We start from the raw sequence: 24,056 nt of genomic DNA, 5'->3' as shown, positions 1-24,056 counted from the left end.
CACACATTATCCAGCAGTATATGCAGCACCAGAACCTGGCAAAGCGCTACCGGGCGAGGAGGCGACGTCAGAGCGGTCACGTGAGTGATCAGGACATGGACACAGATTTCTCTGAAAGCATGGGCCCTGACAATGCATGCATCATGGTGCTAATGGGGCAGGTTCATGCTGTGGAACGCCGATTCTGGGCTCGGGAAACAAGCACAGACTGGTGGGACCGCATAGTGTTGCAGGTCTGGGACGATTCCCAGTGGCTGCGAAACTTTCGCATGCGTAAGGGCGCTTTCATGGAACTCTGTGACTTGCTTTCCCCTGCCCTGAAGCGCATGAATACCAAGATGAGAGCAGCCCTCACAGTTGAGAAGCGAGTGGCGATAGCCCTGTGGAAGCTTGCAACGCCAGACAGCTACCGGTCAGTTGGGAATCAATTTGGAGTGGGCAAATCTACTGTTGGGGCTGCTGTGATGCAAGTAGCCCACGCAATCAAAGATCTGCTGATATCAAGGGTAGTGACCCTGGGAAATGTGCAGGTCATAGTGGATGGCTTTGCTGCAATGGGATTCCCTAACTGTGGTGGGGCCATAGACGGAACCCATATCCCTATCTTGGCACCGGAGCACCAAGCCGGCGAGTACATAAACCGCAAGGGGTACTTTTCAATAGTGCTGCAAGCTCTGGTGGATCACAAGGGACGTTTCACCAACATCAACGTGGGATGGCCGGGAAAGGTACATGACGCTCGTATCTTCAGGAACTCTGTTTCAAAAGCTGCAAGAAGGGACTTTATTCCCAGACCAGAAAATAACTGTTGGGGATGTTGAAATGCCTATATGTATCCTTGGGGACCCAGCCTACCCCTTAATGCCATGGCTCATGAAGCCATACACAGGCAGCCTGGACAGTAGTCAGGAGCTGTTCAACTACAGGCTGAGCAAGTGCAGAATGGTGGTAGAATGTGCATTTGGACATTTAAAGGCGCGCTGGCGCAGTTTACTGACTCGCTTAGACCTCAGCGAAACCAATATTCCCACTGTTATTACTGCTTGCTGTGTGCTCCACAATATCTGTGAGAGTAAGGGGGAGACGTTTATGGCGGGGTGGGAGGTTGAGGCAAATCGCCTGGCTGCTGGTTACGCGCAGCCAGACACCAGGGCGGTTAGAAGAGCACAGGAGGGCGCGGTACGCATCAGAGAGGCTTTGAAAACCAGTTTCGTGACTGGCCAGGCTACGGTGTGAAAGTTCTGTTTGTTTCTCCTTGATGAAACCCCCCGCCCCTTGGTTCACTCTACTTCCCTGTAAGCTAACCACCCTCCCCTCCTCCCTTCGATCACCGCTTGCAGAGGCAATAAAGTCATTGTTGCTTCACATTCATGCATTCTTCATTCATTCATCACACAAACAGGGGGATGACTACCAAGGTAGCCCAGGAGGGGTGGTGGAGGAGGGAAGGAAAATGCCACACAGCACTTTAAAAGTTTACAACTTTAAAATTTATTGAATGACAGCCTTCTTTTTTTTGGGCAATCCTCTGTGGTGGAGTGGCTGGTTGGCCGGAGGCCCCCCCACCGCGTTCTTGGGCGTCTGGGTTTGGAGGCTATGGAACTTGGGGAGGAGGGCGGTTGGTTACACAGGGGCTGTAGTGGCAGTCTGTTCTCCAGCTGCCTTTGCTGCAGCTCAACCATACACTGGAGCATACTGGTTTGGTCCTCCAGCAGCCTCAGCATTGAATCCTGCCTCCTCTCATCACGCTGCCGCCACATTCGAGCTTCAGCCCTCTCTTCAGCCCGCCACTTACTCTCTTCAGCCCGCCACCTCTCCTCCTGGTCATTTTGTGCTTTCCTGCAGTCTGACATTATTTGTCTCCACGCATTCGTCTGTGCTCTGTCAGTGTGGGAGGACAGCATCAGCTCGGAGAACATTTCATCTCGAGTGCGTTTTTTTTTCTTTCTAATCTTCACTAGCCTCTGGGAAGGAGAAGATCCTGTGATCGTTGAAACACATGCAGCTGGTGGAGAAAAAAAAAGGGACAGCGGTATTTAAAAAGACACATTTTATAAAACACTGGCTACACTCTTTCAGGGTAAACCTTGCTGTTAACATTACATACATAGCACATGTGCTTTCGTTACAAGGTCGCATTTTGCCTCCCCCCACCGCGTGGCTACCCCCTCCACCCTCCCCCCTCCCTGTCGCTAACAGCGGGGAACATTTCTGTTCAGCCGCAGGCAAACAGCCCAGCAGGAATGGGCTCCTCTGAGTGTCCCCTGAAGAAAAGCACCCTATTTCAACCAGGTGACCATGGATTATATCTCACTCTCCTGAGGATAACACAGAGAGATAAAGAACGGATGTTGCTTGAACGCCAGCAAACATACACTGCAATGCTTTGTTGTACAATGATTCCTGAGTACATGTTACTGGCCTGGAGTGGTAAAGTGTCCTACCATGAAGGACGCAATAAGTCTGCCCTCCCCAGAAACCTTTTGCAAAGGCTTTGGGAGTATATCCAGGAGAGCCGCGAATGCCAGGGCAAAGTAATCCTTTCACATGCTTGCTTTTACACTATGTATAGTATTTTAAAAGGTACACTCACCGGAGGTCCCTTCTCCGCCTGCTGGGTCCAGGAGGCAGCCTTGGGTGGGTTCGGGGGGTACTGGCTCCAGGTCCAGGGTGAGAAACAGTTCCTGGCTGTCGGGAAAACCGGTTTCTCCGCTTGCTTGCTGTGAGCTATCTACAACCTCCTCCTCATCATCATCTTCTTCGTCCCCAAAACCTGCTTCCGTATTGCCTCCATCTCCATTGAAGGAGTCAAACAACACGGCTGGGGTAGTGGTGGCTGAACCCCCTAAAATGGCATGCAGCTCATCATAGAAGCGGCATGTTTGGGGCTCTGACCCGGAGCGGCCGTTCGCCTCTCTGGTTTTCTGGTAGGCTTGCCTCAGCTCCTTCAGTTTCATGCGGCACTGCTTCGGGTCCCTGTTATGGCCTCTGTCCTTCATGCCCTGGGAGATTTTGACAAAGGTTTTGGCATTTCGAAAACTGGAACGGAGTTCTGATAGCACGGATTCCTCTCCCCATACAGCGATCAGATCCCGTACCTCCCGTTCGGTCCATGCTGGAGCTCTTTTGCGATTCTGAGACTCCATCATGGTCACCTCTGCTGATGAGCTCTGCATGGTCACCTGCAGCTTGCCACGCTGGCCAAACAGGAAATGAGATTCAAAAGTTCGCGGTTCTTTTCCTGTCTACCTGGCCAGTGCATCTGAGTTGAGAGTGCTGTCCAGAGCGGTCAAAATGGAGCACTCTGGGATAGCTCCCGGAGGCCAATACCGTCGAATTGTGTCCACAGTACCCCAAATTCGACCCGGCAAGGCCGATTTAAGCGCTAATCCACTTGTCAGGGGTGGAGTAAGGAAATCAATTTTAAGAGCCCTTTAAGTCGAAATAAATGGCTTCATCGTGTGGACAGGTACGGGCTTACATCGATTTAACGCTGCTAAATTCGACCTAAAGTCCTAGTGTAGACCAGGGCTCAGTTCATTTCCTAGTGGACAGGTGTCCACATTACAAAAGCCACATTTAGTATTAACTGACATCTTGTTGTCAGTTTTAGCAGAGAAATTAGGGGTAGAATGACTTTTGAGGGCTGAACTAGTCTCTCAAGGTTACCTCTGGAGGTGGTATTTTCAGAGAAGAGTTGCCGTAGCCAGTGCAATATCTTTTCTGTGGATAACAAGATTTTTTTCTGAGGTTCTCAATCCACCGCCTTTCATTTGCTTATACTCTGTTTTAGAAAATGGAAGTACATTTTAATCCAAAGATCAGAAGTGAAAATGTGTTCCAGTCGTACAGAACAGTTTGCCATGACTGGTTACAATACATACAGTATGTGTAATAGCTACTACCTCTTAAGAAAAAAGGTAAAAGTATATATATGACAGCTCTAAATTTTGATGAGTATTACTACTAGGCCATTACAGATTAGCATTAAGACATAAAATCCTCTATGCCATTCTCTAGTATTAATACACATAGTTCTAAAAGTGATGCAATGAACTGTAGGGTTCCCATTCGAAAGTATTTTGGTTTACAACATAAGGCAGCTATAATACATAGAAATGTCATGGAGCATATTTCAGTATAGTACACAATTTGAAAGGAACAGCTGGTTTACTAGAGATGAATAGTCAATGTATTTGTACCACTGCAGATGATTAGCATATAGTTCTTTTGTATATTGAATAATAGTTTCCAATATGTTTTGGGCTGGCTTAAAAAATGGTTCCATGGAAACTACTACAGTGTTTTCATGGAAAGGGAAATTGTCTCTCAATGAGTGAAGGGGAAATTCCACATTTGCAAGCATAATAAAAATGGCAGTTGTGTGGTCCTTCAAGTGTCAATTGCTTTTTTATAGATGCTTGTTAAATATGAAACATTTTTAATGTTCTTTGATGTATATTCGAATATTGGCTTACAAAAGTATTCAGGGAAAACTGAGCAGGAAAGAAACAAATTTATGCCATTTAGGAAAGTTTTGAATGGTTGTACACATGACACCTTTTTTACCAACTGCAGGTCAGAGGTTAAAGAGCTGCACTGTGTATATACGTCTGTGAATAAAATATATTTCTTTAGTCCTTTCTCATGCCTCCCCAATATCTCTTGCCCAGTGAACGGGTACTTTGCAGCTGAGTTTAGTTTTGGTTGTTATGGACCTTTGTCATTGATTCTTATTTTGGAAAAGAAGATCAAACTCTTCCTTCTCCAGTATCTGATTGACCTGGCGCTGGTTTGTGCGTGTTGGTCAGTTGTTTAATAGTGTTTTTGAAATTGCCAAAACTACATTTTAGTATATTAATTAGAAATAACAAGAAAGTTTGACTGTCTAGACAGCTTTCTTTCTAGTCAGACTGGTCCCTGGGTTCATTGGCAGCAGCATGGTGGTGGTGTTTTGATTAAAAAATGTTTAGATGGTGCAGACAATACAACAATTGGACTCAGTTTGCTTTCTAAAGAAGTAGGAAAGTATGTTCCCTATAGTACCCTGACCTTTAAATACTAAGACCGTTACAATGCAATATGGAAATAGTTAATCTGGAGCAGAAAACTTCAAGTCATCAACTAGCTGGACATGGTTCATTATTTTAAAAAAAAAATCAATTATTAATCACAGATGTCCAAGTTTCCAGGGTTGGAAGAGCTGGGAATAGAAGGAGTATTCCAGTTCCCCCTTAACGTCAGGAATGTGTGTGTTCACTGAAGGTCATCTTGTATTTTAGTTTGAGAGGGTCAGAATCCATGCTGCTTGCCTTTTTTCTCTAGCTCTGTTATTTAAAAAAAAAAAAAAAAAAAAAGTAAATTAATGGACTTTCTGTGAACTCTCTGACCTCATCAACAGAGAAACATATGTGGTTTTGCTTCAAGTTAGGGGAGAGGTGGAATTTAATTGACTTTCTCTTATGTTTATGAATTGTCTAACAAAAAAGTGCAGCCATTAGTAATTCAGGAGAGAAAAAAAAACCAAAGGTTTACTAAGCTCCAGTGGTGTCTGAATTTGAACAGATATAAGTTAATGAAACTTAATTTACTATTGTACCTGTGCCTTGCTAGAAATTAGTGTCAAATGTTTCTCTAAAGGAGAGGCTATAAGACACTGGACAGACACTTGCTGGAAAGGTTTTCTGTTCTTGGGACACAGTAAGGTTTCAGAATAGCAGCTGTGTTACTCTGTATCCGCAAAAAGAACAGGAGGACTTATGGCACCTTAGAGACTAACAAATTTATTTGAGCACAAGCTTTCATGGGCTACAGCCCACTTCATCGGATGCATAGAATGGAACATATAGGAAGAAGATATTTATACATACAGAGAACATGAAACAATGGGTGTTACCATAAACACTGTAACAAGAGTGATCAGTTAAGGTGCACTATTACCAACAGGAGAGGGGAAAAAAAAAACCTTTTGTAGTGATAATCAAGGTGGGCCATTTCCAGCAGTTAACAAGAACATCTGAGGAACAGTAGGGGGGAAAAATAAACATGGAGAAATCGTGTTTTTTTGTGTGTAATGACACATCCACTCCCGGTCTTTATTCAAGCCTAATTTAATGGTGTCATAGAATCATAGAATATCAGGGTTGGAAGGGACCTCAGGAGGTCATCTAGTCCACCCCCCTGCTCAAAGTAGGACCAATCCCCAACTAAATCATACCAGCCAGGGCTTTGTCAAGCCTGTCCAGTTAATTCCAATTCAGCAGTCTCTCGTTGGAGTCTGTTTTTGAAGTTTTTTCAAACTAAAACCTCTCCAGCGCATCATAAAGGATCTATAACCTATCCTGGAGGACGACCCATCACTCTCACAGATCTTGGGAGACAGGCCGGTCCTTGCTTATAGACAGCCCCCCAACCTGAAGCAAATACCCACCAGCAACCACACAACAAAAACACTAACCCAGGAACCTATCCTTGCAACAAAGCCAGTTGCCAACTGTGCCCACATATCTATTCAGGGGACACCATCATAGGGCCTAATCACCCTATCCACACTATCAGAGGCTCGTTCACCTGCGCATCAGCCAATGTGATATATGCCATCATGTGCCAGCAATGCCCCTCTGCCATGTACATTGGTCAAACCGGCGGACAGTCTCTACGTAAAAGAATAAATGGACACAAATCAGACGTCAAGAATTAGAACGTTCAAAAACCAGTCGGAGAACACTTCAGTCTCTCTGGTCACTCAATTACAGACCTAAAAGTTGCAATATTACAATAAAAAAACTTCAAAAACAGACTCCAACGAGAGACTGCTGAATTGGAATTAATTTGCAAACTGGATACAATTAACTTAGGCTTGAATAGAGACTGGGAGTGGATGTGTCATTACACAAAGTAAAACTATTTCCCCAGGTTTATTTTTCCACCCTACTGTTCCTCACACGTTCTTGTCAACTGCTGGAAATGGCCCACCTTGATTATCACTACAAAATGTTTTTTTTTCCTCTCCTGCTGGTAATAGCTCACCTTACCTGATCACTCTTGTTACAGTGTGTATGGTAACACCCATTGTTTCATGTTCTCTGTGTATATAAAATCTCCCCACTGTATTGTCCACTGCATGCATCCGATGAAGTGAGCTGTAACTCACAAAAGCTTATGGTCAAATAAATTTGTTAGTCTCTAAGGTGCCACAAGTACTCCTGTTCTTTTTAGTAAGGGCTAAAAGACACAAAACTTAATCAGTCTGTCTCTATTTGCAAAGTCAGTGTTGTTCTTGGTTTCATTTTGAATTCTTATATCTCTTCTTAGAGCTTGTATTACTGATAAAGGATTCTTGAGCAACCTTAGTAAAACAAATTGGTCAGCAGTCACAATAAAGAAAAAATAAAACCAGTTTTAGTTTAAGGTTCCCATGAAGAACTGTAAATGGTGGAGAAAATGTTGCTTTAATTATCTGGGTATGATGTAGATAAACCAGGGTAGAATTTTTGAAAGTATGTGAGTGCCGTTTTTCAAAAGTGAAAGTCAATGGCCCTTAGGGAGCTTTTTGATAATTTAACTCCTAATCTTTAACAAATGGATGTAAGATGATGAATTTTATGTTATTTTTGCTAATCAGTTACACCGATCAATATAAGTAACCAGTTTCACCAGAGTTTCTGTTAACCATGCATTGCAGGGCCTGTTATCTTATTTAACAGCAGGGGTCTCAAACTCAATTTATCTTAGGGCCAGTGCCAATCCTCAAATCCTCTGAGCGGGCCAATAATGTCACTGAAGACAGTGTTCAGAAAAGAAAACGTTTATATTGTATTTTTTATTTCAAATTTCTTAGAAATAATAAAACAGTCATACAACTTTATACAATTATTCACCTACCAGAGAGTTTTTAGTGTTTGCCCGGCAGCTGGCAATGCTTCCGTTCTGTCAGTTTGTTGATGTTTGGCCTCTGTGACTGAGCAGCTGAAACCTTCAGGATTGCAGCAAGGTGTGCTTGGTAGATAGTTGTGTTTGGTATTTTGACTTGTTTATATTCAGTGTGGAAAAAAGTGATGCTGCCTCCATGGCTGACTCTGCCTGGCGACTAGTGATGGTGTTCTCTGACCCTCTCCCCCAGCCAATGGGAGCTGCGGGGGGTGGCGCCTGCAGCAGACAGAGCCGGCAGCGTGGCTGCATGTGTCTCTCCTCCACGGACCTCAGTAGGGAGGTTCTCAGGCCACTGATGGCCCGCGGGCTGGGACTTTGAGACTCCTGCTTAACATGAAGGTGGATTAGAATTAAAGTCCTGTACTTGTACCTCAGCTCTGGAGCCTAAGGTCCTGATCCTGCAATGGGACTGCTGTTACCAGATTTGCCCGTGACTTTGGGGTATGCTCATTTATTAGGGTTATTCTTCTGGGAGGGGAGCAGTTTATTCTGTAAGTCTGTTAATGTACTGCTTGTGCCACTCATGTTCTCATACAGAGCTCTACTTCTCCCTCCTGCAAGTTCCCTCCCAGTGGAGCTATCCTGCAGGACCTACGGTTCCCCAGGGCTGGGTTCCTCCAGCCCCAGAATCAGACAAACACACACACACACACACACACATTAAGAGAGAGCATCTGAGAGGATCGGGTTAATCAGTGCTCCCAAGCTGACCCCTTATATGTCCCTGGACTCAGTAGGCTGGGTGGAGCAGCATTTCGAAGCTGTCACCCTCATAGGCCCTTGGACTCAGCAGACTGGGTTGAACAGCACTGCCAAGCTGTCACCCTCGTGTGCCATGGGCACTGCACCGGAACAGAGTGCCCCTGAGCTGGCTGGGTCGAGCAGCATTTTCAGTCTGCCACCCTTCTATGTCCCTGGACTCCGCACGTCCCTATCCCCACTTCCACGTTACAGTTCTGGTAGTAACCCACGTGATAAGCAAACCCCTCAGGATTTTTGGGCGCTTCATGGATCTTTAGCTTAGGTACGAGGAGCGTTGTTGCAGAGCAAATGAGGAAGCCAAAAAACACCCATGGGTGGTGGGGGGGGGGGAGAGAGAAGCAACCAGCTTAACCATGAAAGTTATTTATTGCCAAGTAATAATCATACAAGGGGAGCCAAGCGAAGAAAACAGTTATAATATTAAATCTAACTTAAATTTGATTATAAAAGTCAGGTTTAGAAAACTATAACTGATCACACAAGTCAGGGTCAGAAGGCTATACCGAGAGAGAGAGAAGCTGCGTTCTCACCACTCCATGAAACTTGAATCGATCGGGGTTCCCAAGTGGTGGTGGTAACTTAGTGTCCGGAGTCAAGCAGAACCCCCAGCATGCTCAGTCATGAGAAGATGAAGTCCCAGTGGAACTAATGCAGATTTTGGATCCAGGCATCAGAACACTTACTTGAAGCATGGGTAGGGGTTTTTGTAGGGAAACAACAATGGTTCAAGGGAGAACACTAGATTTGTTGATGGGTAAACTGATGGCTCAAGGGAGTATACCAGAGTTGTTTTGTTCAGGCTAGACAATAGGAACTGCTCATTCCTGGCTGTGGGCGGTGTTCCTCGGAGGGAGCTCACAATGCAGATAGGGAACTTCACTATTTTGGATACCAGTAAAGGATTTATTACTAGAATTGGTCTGATAACTACTGAGCTGGGTGTGTGCAGGCGTGGGTTTATTAACATCTGGAGCAGAGATTCCCCCATCATGCAGTGCTTCCCTTCTTTTCTGGTCCCAGAGTTCCATGCGGTGCTTGCCTTGGAATCTCTGTTCTCCATTCTGTATGATAATTGAAATGCCTCCCTGTCCCAACTACAATGCAAATGAGGCTAGGGGAGTTTCCTTAATCCTGTCACCCTTGTCCCAGGGGTTTACGTGTCTCTCCCACTGCCTTTTCATTGCTTTTTGTAAGTCTTTCTTCTGATTGGTTTTGGTTTAAGCAGAGACTGAGCCGGGCAGGAGGGAGGTCTTTTGTGAGTCAGGCCGGGTACTGTACCCTGGTTCCCCAAGAACACAGAGCAGATAGGTAACACTGCTCACATGCACAAAGTTGAGCGGCTGAGGAAATGTTTGTATAGTTGCGCCCTAATTCTATAATCATTAGACAGATACCGTTCCTTTTAACTTCAGTGGGAGACTGCATGCTTGAATAAGGACTACAGAATCTGGTCCCTGGTCAGCAGCAGCTGGGATCCTTTTAGAGTGAGACAATGAATTGTTATTGGGAAGCAACCTCGTGTGTTCGGCCCTTGAAATGGCATACATGTACTCTGTGGAGTCAACACTGAGGCTTCCTCATTGAGAGTGAGATCAGTATGAACCAATACAAACAATTACATTAAACCTCTGATAAGTGGAAATGTGAGTGAACATCTGTAAGAGTTACGAATGAGTACTTTGTGATATGAGGATGCGTGTGCACAAACAAATAACATACATTGTTCTAGTGAATTACATACCCAAAGTTAAAATATCCCAGTGGTTACATGTCTGTTGCTACAGAGAAGATTGTTTGCCCAAGGATGTATTAGCAAATATCCAGGAAAATATTGAGATGGGCTGGAGGCTAGAAAATAAGCCTTATGCCAAGAAGAGATTAATAGAAAGGCAGCACACGCTCCCCCAGCGTCTTTAGTCTGTGAGGTGGGCATCTCTGGGGAGGCTCAAGCCACACTTACGAATAACCTAAAGCAGTATTTTTGCATTCTTCCTGGATCCTTTAACTCTTCCTCCACATCAGATATGGCTCTTAATGAATAGTTTGCACTTAGTATTCTGCAATAGCTAAGCAGCCCAATGGGTTCCGTTTTGTAGAGCTGCTCCTCTGCAAGAAAGATAAACTTACCCAGGCTGTGCCTACCATTGTTCTAAATTGAACATTGTTCTAAATTGTTTTGTTTGTTCCCCACCATTTTTGGTAAAAGAATCCCCTTGCACCTAAGCTGTGTAGGAAGGATCTGAGTATAAATACCAACCTTGGAGAAGGAATGCAGAGAGGGTGTTTAACTCCCAGCACTAAAGCCATCCAGCTAAAGGTCATTTCACAAACCTGGCTTTTAAACGTAAACCTGCAGTGATAACTCCAAACAACTAGCAAAAAAAGAAAAAAAACAAGAACAGTTTAATGGGGTCTTGTTAATACACTAATAATTGTTTTTGTAAGAGAAGCCTTCAAATTTAAAAAACAAAAATTGTATGAATACATACTTTGGCTAGGGAAAAAGCACAGACTAGCAGTACTAGCAATTCATAAGCCAGTGTGTGTTTACAGTAGAGGTACTGTCAAGTCCAAGTGACAATAACCTCACTGGAAACTATTGATCTTCTGTATGTATAATTACTAGATTGGGCGGAGGGAGAATTATCCTTTGTTTGATTGCAGAACCTTAGGCATTCTCAAGCAAAGAAAAAAACATTGCTCATCTTGGGGTTTGAGCAAGGGCATATTTTCTTTTAAATGGAACTACTCATACTGTTTCCTTTTTAAAACTGTCAGATTAAAGCAAAAGAAACAAATATTTAACTGGAGTTTATCTGAAGTCGTCTTCCCTTTCTCCTCCAAACTTACCTTCACCCTCCTAAATAAATAAATAAATCAGTTTGTCACAAAACTAAACAGAACATTTGTGGTGATTGTGCACACTGGATGCTTGTGCGTATGTATATATAAGTATTGTAGCTGAGTTAAAAAATTAACACATTTTAAGACAACTTCCTTTTACTTTTTTTTACAGAATATGTAAAATTAGAACACAGCAATTTTTGGTCAGTGTATATGTGTAATTGGTAATCAGCAAAAGGCAAAGGACATGACTGTTATGGAGGACAGTGTCTTGTAAATGTTTGCCAGCCTATGAGTGCTCATTTATAATGTCGTGGGCCAAGATATTCTTAACTGATGTAATGATTTTGGTCCTCAAGTTAAGACATTTTGAAGGGGTCTTGCATTCAGAGAGCCTGTGCTCATTACTTCCTGAAAAATGGGTCCTTTTAAGATGTCTCGAGTTGAGCATCCAAAATCACAGCTTATTTGAGAAAACTCTGGCCCTGGTTTGTAGTGGGGCTTTTAAGCTTCCCTCATAGTCATCAGGTGGCATTAGCCATTGTGAAAGGCATTAAACTAGACTTGATAAATCTAGTAATTTGTTCCACTGTGGCTAATGCCACATTATCAATGTAAATATTTAGTTTGTGCTGCCTTTCTAGTCTTTCTCTCTTAGCTGATCTGTCACATGAAATGTACAATTAGAGTTGCCTCCTACTGTAATGCAAATATAAATGAAGACTCTTTTGGTACATTTTTTCATTTATATTTCATATTTTACCATCAGTTCTTAAAATCTACTTAAGGTTCTTTCTCTTGATTTTAAATTGCTCAGTTGTCAATATTTTCCCTCTAAAATATTGTTCACCTTCTTTCCTCAGACTCTCTTTCAGTCTCCAGTAACGATGCCAGTCCTCCTGCCTCCGTAACATCACTTCAGCCCCATATGATTGGTGCACAGAGCTCCCCAGGCCCCAAACGCCCTGGCAACACCCTGAGGAAATGGCTTACCAGTCCAGTGAGGCGCCTTAGCAGTGGGAAGGCAGATGGGCATGTCAAGAAATTGGCCCATAAGCATAAGAAGAGTAGAGAGGTCCGCAAAAGTGCTGATGCTGGCTCTCAGAAGGACTCTGATGACAGTGCTGCTACACCACAGGATGAAACCATTGAAGAGGTTAGTGTTCAGGCAACTTTCTTATGGTTTGTAAATGTTGGACATGATTCAAGTGCTTGGGTTTTGGATGCTGGGGGACACTGCAGGATGGCACAGCAGCTTATTTTGCATCTGTTGCTTCTTGTACAAATTTGATTTGGTCAAGTAAAACAGAGTCATCTCATCCAGGTCTCTTGTGGGTGTGTTTCAGTTTTACGCAGCCATTAGTCCCATGCATGCCTTGACTGTCATTCTCTGCTCAAGAACAAGCCCTGTATTGGAATACAAGGGTTTATGTAGCTCAATGTTAAGAGTGTTAGCAGAGTCGTGTGGGGAGAGCACTCTAGCTGAAGAACAGAAAAGAGGATGGGGGGAAATTACTTTTTAACCTCATCTCCCACCCCACCCACATTCAGAAAAAAATGACTTTTTGACACATACTGAGTAACATCTGAGCAATGTTCTGATGATAGGCTATTTCATGCTTCCCTTTTCTCCCTTCCCAAAGGACCAGGAGGATGTATAGGGAAGGGTTATTAACCACTTTAAAGCCAACAAATCTTGCGTTCCTGCCTTTAGAAATAATGTGTGTCTCATTAGTGCAGTGTCCTGGGAAATAGCTGACTCCTCGAACCAAAAGGTGGTTCCAATCAGTTACGTAATACCCTCACAAGCTTTCATTAAAGCAAAGGGAATGGGGAGGTTGTATCATGGAGTTCATGTCACAGATGTTTGTCGAAAGCCTTTTTCTTCCCCGCCATTCATAGTTCTGGTATGAGATTAGGAGCCATATCCAGTTGATAAAGATACAGACTGGGCCTGATTATGATTTCACTTATGTGTGCACAGCTCACATTGAATCTAGTGGCATAACAGAGCATCCAAGGGTTCTACTCACAATGTATTTTAGTTCACCTTTTCTTTGACCTGAATCGGACCATCAGTTCTGATGGTTTTCCTATAGATTATAGGTAATGAAGTCTGATTTCTAACTAAGTGGCCCAGTATTATTATTTTAGTGGCTTTTTGTCTTATTTTTCTTTTGCTACTGGCATATTTCATTTTCAGCTTGGAGCATCGGTGATCCAAGTAAAAGTTGAAAGGGAATGGACTAGAGGCATGGCACCAGGATGGTGTAGGAGCTGTGGGTTTGGGAAAAGTGTTGTTCTCTGCCCTCAGATGCCGTAAAGTAAAAAGAGACCCTTCTCCCAAGGCAATTGTCGCAATTTTCTCAGAAGTAGCCACACTCCTACGTTCCTGAGTGTGGGGAAGAGCGCCAGTGTCGTATCAATGCCCTGAGGTGGAGAGAAGGCAGTACAAGTCATTCCTCGTTACTGTGAAGGCAATTGCAATATCCTGTAAACTATTTTTGTCACAGACCAAGGATTGAGGTCCTGTTCCTCATGTAGCTGACTGGATGCTTTCTACCCAGAAAACATTAAAAACAAAGTATGTGGTCTGTGTTCACTGTTTAAAGGCGAACTAGTGATGAAATTTAGGATTTTGTTAAAATATCCCATATTTTAATACTGTTTTGTACTCATGTCGCACCTTTCAGTTTGAGGACATGAGTACTCTACAGATGCTAAGTCTGTAGTTACATATGTTGCACCCATTTTACAGAGGTAAACTGAGCAGAATCAAAGTCGCTGATGGAACCCAGCAGTCAACTCCCAAGCCTCGGTTTGTAACTTTTTCTACAGTAAAACTTGGGCTGAAGTTCTGCAAGTCACTTGTACTCAGTGCATCAGCCCAGTTGCCTTACTTGTTGAACAAGTCATAAACTGCATCTCTTTTAAGGTAGTTAGATTTTTGGCAACTGTGTCTATCTCTTGAGATGTTGATCTGTTTAGCTATCCCTAGGCTTGCTGGAGATGAGCCTTCAGAGGTAGTCTGGCATCTGTGAGACAGCTTCCACTAACTCTGCTTTATGCATCTTATGAATGTCTTGATCTTCACTGCAGAGAGGGCGGAATGAGGGGCTGAGCAGCGGCACTCTCTCCAAATCCTCCTCTTCTGGCATGCAGAGCTGTGGAGAGGAAGAAGGTGAAGAAGGAGCAGATGCTGTACCACTCCCCCCTCCAATGGCAATTCAGCAACACAGTCTACTCCAGCCAGACTCCCAGGATGACAAGGTAAAAAGGGAAATAGGGAAGAATCTCACATGCTGAGATAAACTGATAACTTTTAGAGTGTCTTAAAGGGATTTGCTGTGGAGAAAATATCTGGGACGTATGTAATTATATGAGTACAATTGAGTACACAATTACAGGAACCTTACATCATTGTTTAAAAAAGGACCTTATAGCAAAGGTAGGGATGAGCAGTTGATCTTTGTGTGCGTAAAGGAGTTTTCTCACACACACACACACACACACCCCTTCTGAGTGGCTTCACATTTTTGTAATACTTCATGCTTATATATGCTTAGTCTTCCCCCTTTCCACTAGTTAAGAGCTGTTGTGGGAGCAGTTAACTTTCTGACTGAAATCTTTTTGTCCTGTAGGTAATTCACAAAACAATTCTGTTTATCCTCAGACCTGGAGTTTTTGTCACAAATATTTTCCATTTGCACAGGAAGATGGTTTTTCATGTCGACATAAAGTCGCATGTCCATTGTGAGCACACCATAGCTTCCTCAAGTGCTGTAAAGCCTTGGTCCACATTAGTGACTTGCTGCCTGAAACTGTTCAGTTTAACAAGCAAAGCCAAGTTTAAATTGAGAGTGCAAAACTGTATCTGAAACCACTAACTGGTAAGTTTTGGATGGAGATCATCAATCTGCCAAATTGATCGTGTTTTCATATTTTGTTGGTTTAAAAAAAAAATCTCACAACATTCTCAGGTTTTGAGATGTTTTATTTCAATTTTCAAAATGAATCAAATTTTTATGGGGCAGTCACAAAGCCTGAAAATAGAGGATTTTAAAATGGAAACTCTGTTGACTTCTGCAGCATGGACCTCACCTCTAATATCATTTTGTCCCCATTGTTCTATTTAAAATGCTTAAGTGGTGAAATATATGGTATGAGCTCATTGTTAGTGAGTTGTGTTGGCGGTTATTCGTCTTTCTTAGTAAACCAGATTCTTTTTCAACAAATTTTCTTTCTCTCCTTCACTCTTGTTGTTTTCTCCTGGGCATCTCAATCATAACTGAAGTAGACACTTTCTGGATTGCAATGGGTTTTTTCCGTGCACTGCATGCACAAGTTTCCTGCTTTTTTTCTAAATTGGAAACCGTCGCAATATAGGAAATGATGGATGAACATACTGGGAAATACTTCTGAGACCAAAAAAAAAAAAGTATTATATTCTTCACATCTTTTTATTCTTTAAAAAAATTGTTGGGGTTTTTTTTTCCTGCTAGTTAGAAAATTGTCTGACCCTTTGTTTGCTAGAGTTGCAATAGCGTTGGTGAGAATCATGTTTACAAACTCTTGCTAGCAAGCTGCTAACATGATTTCTTAACCAGTATATTCAGTAACTGTGATACGAATAACACATACTAACATTGCCCTTATTGCATAGGTCCATCTGCATTACAAATGCAATTATATCAGAGGAAGCCATGTTATAACTTGGTCTCCATTCACTTTGCATTTTCAGTGTAGATTGGATCTTTAGCACAGTGTGGTGTAACACACCAAAAGATAGGTTTTGCCCTCACTTGCCAGATTATCATCCTGCTTGCAAAAAAACATGTTTGAACAGTGATCTGCCTCATGCATTTTCAACACTGGTGTAAGCAGGACCTGGGAGAAGGATTTACCTTGTTTTAATAGGAATCCCGTGGAGGACAGAAACATGCTCCCATAGTGTTTCTGTCTGTCTCTAATAGACCAAACCTTGTACCCAAACACTGCCAACTTCATGGTAGTTTGGATTCTGATCTACATCCAGATTTAAACTTTGTCTTGGATGCATGTTTAGGACATAGGTTTTGTAAAGTTGTTTTTAGTAGCATTTGAGAGTTGGGATTGTGACATCTGGCAACATCTGCCTCGAAGTCCCATTGCATGTGGGCTTGCTCAGTTTTGGAGGTATATGCGAGCACCAGGTCTGAGGCCATATTGATTTCTCTAATATCACTAAATAACACTCATTTTTTTTCATTAGCATTTCTTGTACAGTACACACGCTTCTGTTTGGAGAATCAATGCACAATTCATTTATTGCATTGAATAGCAGCTTATGAGTTTTTTGCATTTATTTTTGGATAAACAATATTAATGTTCCAATACAGTTGTTATATTGTAAAACTAATTATTTTTGTTTTTTGTTTTTCTCTTTTTGTAAATTTTGACTGTAGCATTATGTTGATTTGTGTTCTGTCTCTGCTTTGGCTCAATTCCCTTACCTTTCCATTTAAAGTTATTTGTGATTCCCTCGTTTACCCTACCCCATGTTCCTTTCTCAGTGAGGCAAACAAAAGCACACCCATATCTTTGCAGTCCTTGTTTTCAGTAATGGGGTTGAAAACCACAGTCAAGAGCATTCTGTTTAAAATCATAATGAATGTAATTTCTTTGTTTGTCCAACATGTCTGAAACACTTGCAGAACAGTTTAACCTGTGTTGCATGATGTATGTCTGCCCTTTCCTTAATATGAAGTAAGGTTCATATTGTACCCTGTTCCTCTTTCCAGTTATTTAATGATACATGTAATCTGCAAACCAGCTGTGTGTTTGCTAATTACGGAAGCTGAATTTAATGGCCCTCTCCCAGAATCCTTTACTGTGAATACCTTTTACCCTCAGTTATAGCTATAAACTGGCATCTTATAGCTTGTGAGGCCAGAGATCTTCTATACTCTGCACTTACCTTTGGGAAAAATGGATGACACACAGAATGGTGAGCTTGATTTCCCCTATTCAATCTGGGAAATATACCCCAGCTCCTTTTAGAAATGTAAATGTTCTTGGTTTATTTTTTTAATCCTGTTTCAAGGTTTGTGTGTTGTAATTTATTTTTACAGTTGCTTCTTAATTATATACATAGTTGAAAAAATACTTAAATTGTTCACTATCAATCAGGTCAATCCCTGCAGTCTGTATGGCTGTCCTGATAGACTTTATAGTAGTTGAAAGTTTCCCAAGGATATTTCCCAGATCTATAATGTGCGAAACAGAATTATGAAGTTACATCCGACTAATTGAAATGGGTTAAACCTGTGCATGGACAGTTCTCAAGGTGTATCAAGGTTTATTTAAAAATTTTAGATTCCAGTTGCATAAATTATAAGGAAACATTGTATTCTTAAACTAAAGGGAAATCTTTGCTGGGTAGCTTGACTTGAAAAGGTACTTGAAAGAGGAATCTTGACAGCCTGTGACAAACGAAAGTAAACATGATATTTTTCCTTTTTTGTCATGCACAGACATCTTCTCGATTATTGGTACGCCCCACCAGCTCTGAGACACCCAGTGCAGCAGAACTAGTCAGCGCAATTGAGGAACTCGTCAAAAGTAAAATGGTGAGACTGTTTGGAAGATAAACATGATTCAGAAGCTAAGGCAACTCCAAACTGCCCCGCTGTATGAAAAGTTCCAACACACTTCCCTATGAATTCCAACATTTAGCATCATCCATTTTCAAAAGCAGTCTCAAAATTTTGTGCATGCAAAGTGGCATGTATTCATGAATGTACGAGCATATATGGAATATACATATATTCAGAGAGAAAAGATTACTAGTCAATGTGAAATATACTTAAATTTATTTGTATTGCAGTAGCATCTGGCAGCACAATCAAGGATTGAAGTTCCACTGTGCAATATCCTGTATATAAACTTATATTTTAGAGTCCCTGCCCCAAGGATTTCACAGTATAAGTCTTGTCCAGGGACAAGTGAGTGAAACAAACCAAGCAGAGAGTTAACTGTAAAGCTTCTATTTAAGACGCTCTTTCATTACCTCACACTAGTTTGTATGCTCAAGTAAAATACTTCAAAAATATGAGAGTTTTATTGCTATTTGAAGAGAAAGTATTTAATACTTTGTTAAAGCATACTCAGAGGTCAGTGTTAAAGTAATGTAGAGCTTGGTTTGCAGCAGAGTACTTTCATCTCATATTTTCAGGTGACACACAGGCTATTTCCATACTCTTCTTTATTTGAATACCTTTAAGATGCAGAACCAGGCACATTACATTTCCTTTATATATTTTCCTCTTGCTGAGGACAGTCCTGACTTGATTATATATAGTAATTCTTTGTTAGCTTGTGTATGGATTCATAATATCTTTGAGGTTTAGTTTTTACTTACAATCATAGAACACCAGGGTTGGAAGAGACCTCAGGAGGTCATCTAGTCCAACCCCCTGCTCAAAGCAGGACCAATCCCCAGTTTTTGCCCCAGATCCCAAATGGCCCCCTCAAGGATTGAACTCACAACTCTGGGTTTAGCAGGCCAACGCTCAAACCACTGAGCTATCCCTCCTCCCCAGGAAAGGTAGAGGATGTATTTTTTTAAATGTGACCCTCTGGAAGACTAAATCAGGTTTTAATAAATAAAACTGTCTGTGATGAGCAACGCTTGCTGGGCACCACTAACTGTTTTAATGATTGCTCTGTGTAGTCTCAAGTGGTGATATCATTCTCCCATCAGATTATTCACCAACACAGATTAGTTTTTCCTAGTTTTTGGGCCGTCTGTCTATGAGGTCAAATCCTACTGGGTTTTTATTGATTTCAAAGTCTTGAATAGTGCATCTGACTCAGGAGGGTGTGGCTCAGCTGCATCTTACTGTAATGCTGCGGGAAAACATGATCAATAGCTGCAGCAAGACCTGACCCTGTGGGCTGGAGTTAAACTGGCTTAATAAATACTTTCTAGAACACTCCTTCACACAATCTCTTCAACACCCCTTCTTTTCCAAAACCGTATAAAATTCTGCTTGCTGTCTAGCTTCCAAGGGCAATGGAACTGCACCCTCTTTCAACACAGAATTTTGCCCCTGGTTTTGAGAGTTCATTTTGAAGAGTATAAATGACAGTTACTATTGTATGTAGTGCAGGTGTGGAGAAAAGACTGTTTTATGAAACCAAAGGATTAAAGGTGACCTGCAAATTTTTTTAGAAATTGGTCTTATGCAATTTTTTTTGTCTGCTTTGAAACATATAGAAGACCTTAAAGGTTGACAGGAGGGGTTATTCTTATCCTGTGTGGGGAAGGGGGATTGTAGGGGTCTCAATATGTATTTCTAGCTCTTCAATTTTATTGAAGGGGAGGGATTTTGTTCTATATTGAACAACTTCTTTCTTTCTCCAAAATGTAGCCATTGACTAAAGCAATCAAAAACTGCTATAAACAGTCGGTCTCAAAATTCCTTCCCTCTTAGTTTACATTCTGTTATCTCGGGTGATGTCATAATTTCCACAAGTTGGTAGGTCATCAGTCTTCCAGATTGGACAATTTTTTAATGTAGTGAGAATTTTGTTAGCATCTAGAGCCATAACCTGGGTTTAGGCCCATAGTACTAGATGCTGTACAAATAGCAGGGGTGAAAGTAATATTAATCTCTTAATAGCTGGTACCAGCCTACTTTCACCTCTGACAAACAGAGTAAAACAGAGTTCCTGCCCTGAAAAGCTTACTGTGTGTTTAAAAAAAGGAAAGAAAGAAAACAAACAAGCTGAAGAAAAATTATTCCTGGACTTCTACTTATACCTTACAAAGAAGAAGAGGGAGAGGTCATCTCTTCAGAGGGGGCGGGTTGGGTTGTTGGTTTTTGTGAGTCCCCTTTAATTTTTTCTGCCCTTGTCATTTAAATGCAATGGTGAGGATTTAAATTGTTAAAAATTCAGCATTTACCAACAGTTACCACAGATTTTCCCTGTAGGTAGAATAAAAGTGTGGTAACAGTGTGACAAATTTTGACTTTTTAATGGCAACCCTAGAGTGTCATCTTATTTTTTTTGGACTCACTAAGGTAATGTAAATATTTGAGTACAAAACAGAGGTTCCATATTTTTTAACAACTGTAAATGTGTATTCATTTTGTACATTTCAAGACAGCATGAATAGAAGGCAAGATGAATAAATATTGCAACAATTTATGAATACACTCTTAGGCACTGGAAGATCGTCCAAGTTCACTGTTGGTAGATCAAGGTGACAGCAGCAGTCCATCTTTCAACCCTTCGGACAACTCCCTTCTCTCTTCCTCGTCACCCATAGATGAGATGGAAGAAAGGAAATCCAGCTCTTTAAAAAGACGACAGTAAGACTGGCTTACAAATTTATATTTCCCCTCTGTTCTCAATCAGGTAACATTTATAAAGTCCTTTGCATCCTTTCAAAACAGTCTATTTTAATTTAACAGAAGAAGTAGTTCTTTTTCCCTTCCAGCTTGCATGTTAGGCATCAAATGGATGATTTGGTTCTTCCTTGAAAACCGGCTGTTGTTCAAAGAGAATTCTCAGGCATATTATTTCCAGTACTAAGTTCACCCAAAAGTCCTGTCAAACATGTCAGTCTCAGCCTTCATGGAAGAGGATGCTGGCTTTTAACTATTCTCAAGGGTATTTTTAGGTTCCAAAAACCATAAATCGTTGCTTTTTCCTGAAACCGTCTTTCTCTACCTTGAACTCAAATGATAGTTGGGAAGATCCAGAAATATTCGTTGACATTTCAGCTGGTATTGAAGATTAACCGTATGTATGTCGGTGTTAAAATAATAAAGACATCTTCAGTTCGTTTGCTTATGAATCTCTTGCTGTTTCTTGTGAGTCAAAAATTGGAATTCTTTTTAATTAATGTTTGAATTGTCCTGACCCATGCAGCAAAAGTCCTGGCTGCTGCAGCTCTAGTTTAGTAAACACAAGAAGTAAGAATGCCCTGAAGACAGTGAAGCATCCAGATTCGGAAAGTCAGATGTAAACTCTACCTTACTAAATGTGCATAACTGTAAACTTGTAAAATGTTGTATGCCCATTCTTAATCCTCTTTAAGAATTTTTATCAACATCAATACATTTTTCTCCCTGAATGTTTTTTTTCCACCTTTTCCCCCTCCTTGTAGCTATGTCTTACAGGAATTAGTGGAGACGGAGCGAGATTACGTCCGAGATCTGGGTTATGTAGTTGAGGTATGTTAGTTCAACCTTTCTAAATTTCTTTTATTAATCCCATTGCCAGTCATCTATGTGGCTCGCACACTGTTCTGTTAGAAGAAAAAGAACGAGTCGACTTTAGGTGTGGGTTTTTCTATAGAAATTTAAGAAAAAACAGAATTTGATATAGAATTCCGTGTCTCTCCTTCACACTACTTCATACATCCTTTTTTTCCCCCTTATAAGAAGATTAGTTCTTTGTCATTCATGTTTTAATTAGTGACACCTAATAACATCTGAAACAATAGGCACAGTTTAATTAGTTGAGGCAGTGTGATCTAGTGGATAGACCACTGGACTGAGACTCAGGAGACTTGGCTTCTACACCTGGCTCTGCTACTTCTCTACTGGGTGACATTAGGCAAGTCTCTTTACCTCTTTGTGTCTGTTTCCCATCTGCAGAATGCCGATTATGATACTGACCTGCTTTGTAAATTGCTTAGATCTGCTGATTTCCTCATTTAGCTATTTCCAAGTATGTTCCAGAAAACTATCTTTTCCCCAAGTTTAGACGTATTCCTGAGAGGAGCTGATTAACAGGTCTGTTAACTAGATTAAAGGCCAACTCCTAGGTGAGGCAGCAGCCCAGCCCAGAGTATTGAATAAATATCACATACTCCAGGCCTTAAATGTACTAAACAAACAGTTATACAGGCTTAGTATTTATTCAGTGTGTGGGATCAAAGTATTACTTTATGTGCATGCTATGCTTAAAGGTCAATGCTAATGTACAAGATCTTAAGTATTCCAAGTTTAGTGGTTGACAAATACCCTTTTTACTGTGCTTAAATGGGAACTAGTAAGAAGGAAACTCTATTACAAGTTAAGGTTCCAGATTTTTTAAAAATTCTTCTTACTGTGGATTTATTACAGACATTGAAGAGAGACAATTTGTCAAATTCTTATTGGGGTACCATCCAGATAATCCTGTATTTCTTTCATTTTATGCATCTTTATGCTTTGAAAGATGCTTTGTGAAAGATTGTCATAGGATAAGAGGGAAGATCATTTCATGGATTAAGAACTGGTTAAAAGACGGGGAACAAAGGGTAGGAATAAATGGTAAATTTTCAGAATGGAGAGGGGTACTAGTGGTGTTCCCCAAGGGTCAGTCCTAGGACCAATCCTATTCAACTTATTCATAAATGTTCTGGAGAAAGGGGTAAACAGTGAGGTGGCAAAGTTTGCAGATGATACTGAACCGCTCAAGATAGTTAAGACCAAAGCAGACTGTGAAGAACTTCAAAAAGATCTCACAAAACTAAGTGACTGGGCAACAAAATGGCAAATGAAATTTAATGTGGATAAATGTAAAGTAATGCACACTGGAAAAAATAACCCCACCTATACATACAATACGATGGGGGCTAATTTAGCTAAAACTAATCAGAAAAGAGATCTTGGAGTCATCATGGATAGTTCTCTGAAGACATCCACTCAGTGTGCAGCGGCAGTCAAAAAAGCAAACAGGATGTTAGGAATCATTAAAAAAGGGATAAAGAATAAGATGGAGAATATCTTATTGCCCTTATATAAATCCATGGTATGCCCACATCTTGAATACTGCATACAGAAGTGGTCTCCTCATCTCAAAAAAAGATATACTGGCATTAAAAACGGTTCAGAGAAGGGCAACTAAAATGATTAGGGGTTTGGAATGGGTCCCATATGAGAAGAGATTAAAGAGGCTAGGACTTTTCAGCTTGGAAAAGAGGAGACTAAGGAGGGATATGATAGGTATATGAAATCATGAGTGGTGTGGAGAAAGTGAATAAGGAAAAGTTATTTACTTGTTCCCATAATATAAGAACTAGGGGCCACCAAATTAAATCAATGGGCAGCAGGTTTAAAACAAATAAAAGGAAGTTCTTCTTCACACAGCGCACAGTCAACCTGTGGAACTCCTTGCCTGAGGAGGTTGTGAAGGCTAGGACTATAAGAGGGTTTAAAAGAGAGCTAGATAAATTCATGGAGGTTAAGTCCATCAGTGGCTATTAGCCAGGACAGGTAAGGAATGGTGTTTGTCAGAGGGTGGAGATGGATAGCAGGAGAGAGATCACTTGATCATTACCTGTTAGGTTCACTCCCTCTGGGGCACCTGGCATTGGCCACTGTCAGTAGACAGGATACTGGGCTGGATGGACCTTTGGTCTGACCCAGTATGGCCATTCTTATGTTCTGAAGATAATGTAAAAAAAAATTACAATAAAATAGGTGGAGAAATTGATCCCTTTTCAATAATTGTACACAGTCATAGGGCTGGACAGCTAT

The 24,056-nt window shown here is 41.4% G+C and overlaps 1 protein-coding gene and 1 long non-coding RNA gene across 5 annotated transcripts in view; one reads left to right on the top strand and one right to left on the bottom strand.

Moving 5' to 3' along the window:
- TRIO (trio Rho guanine nucleotide exchange factor) overlaps positions 1-24,056 on the top strand; it is a 400,036-nt gene that overhangs the window by 335,356 nt on the left and 40,624 nt on the right. For all 4 annotated transcript variants that reach the window (XM_007065023.4, XM_037893324.2, XM_043540247.1 and 1 more), the window contains 5 exons: positions 12,402-12,694; positions 14,638-14,808; positions 18,051-18,146; positions 20,746-20,894; positions 21,695-21,761. In XM_007065023.4, coding sequence (XP_007065085.1) covers positions 12,402-12,694; positions 14,638-14,808; positions 18,051-18,146; positions 20,746-20,894; positions 21,695-21,761 — 776 coding nt within the window. The remainder of the gene's footprint in view (positions 1-12,401; positions 12,695-14,637; positions 14,809-18,050; positions 18,147-20,745; positions 20,895-21,694; positions 21,762-24,056) is intronic.
- LOC119565640 lies at positions 4,767-8,029 on the bottom strand. The gene is made up of 2 exons (XR_005224439.1): positions 7,885-8,029; positions 4,767-5,327 (listed from the first exon to the last, which is right to left on the bottom strand). It is a non-coding gene; the product is annotated as an uncharacterized LOC119565640 (long non-coding RNA).

This window comes from Chelonia mydas, chromosome 2 (genome assembly GCF_015237465.2).
Source record: "Chelonia mydas isolate rCheMyd1 chromosome 2, rCheMyd1.pri.v2, whole genome shotgun sequence".
NCBI classification, from domain to species: domain Eukaryota; kingdom Metazoa; phylum Chordata; order Testudines; family Cheloniidae; genus Chelonia; species Chelonia mydas.
This window is presented reverse-complemented; position numbering and strand designations above follow the sequence as displayed.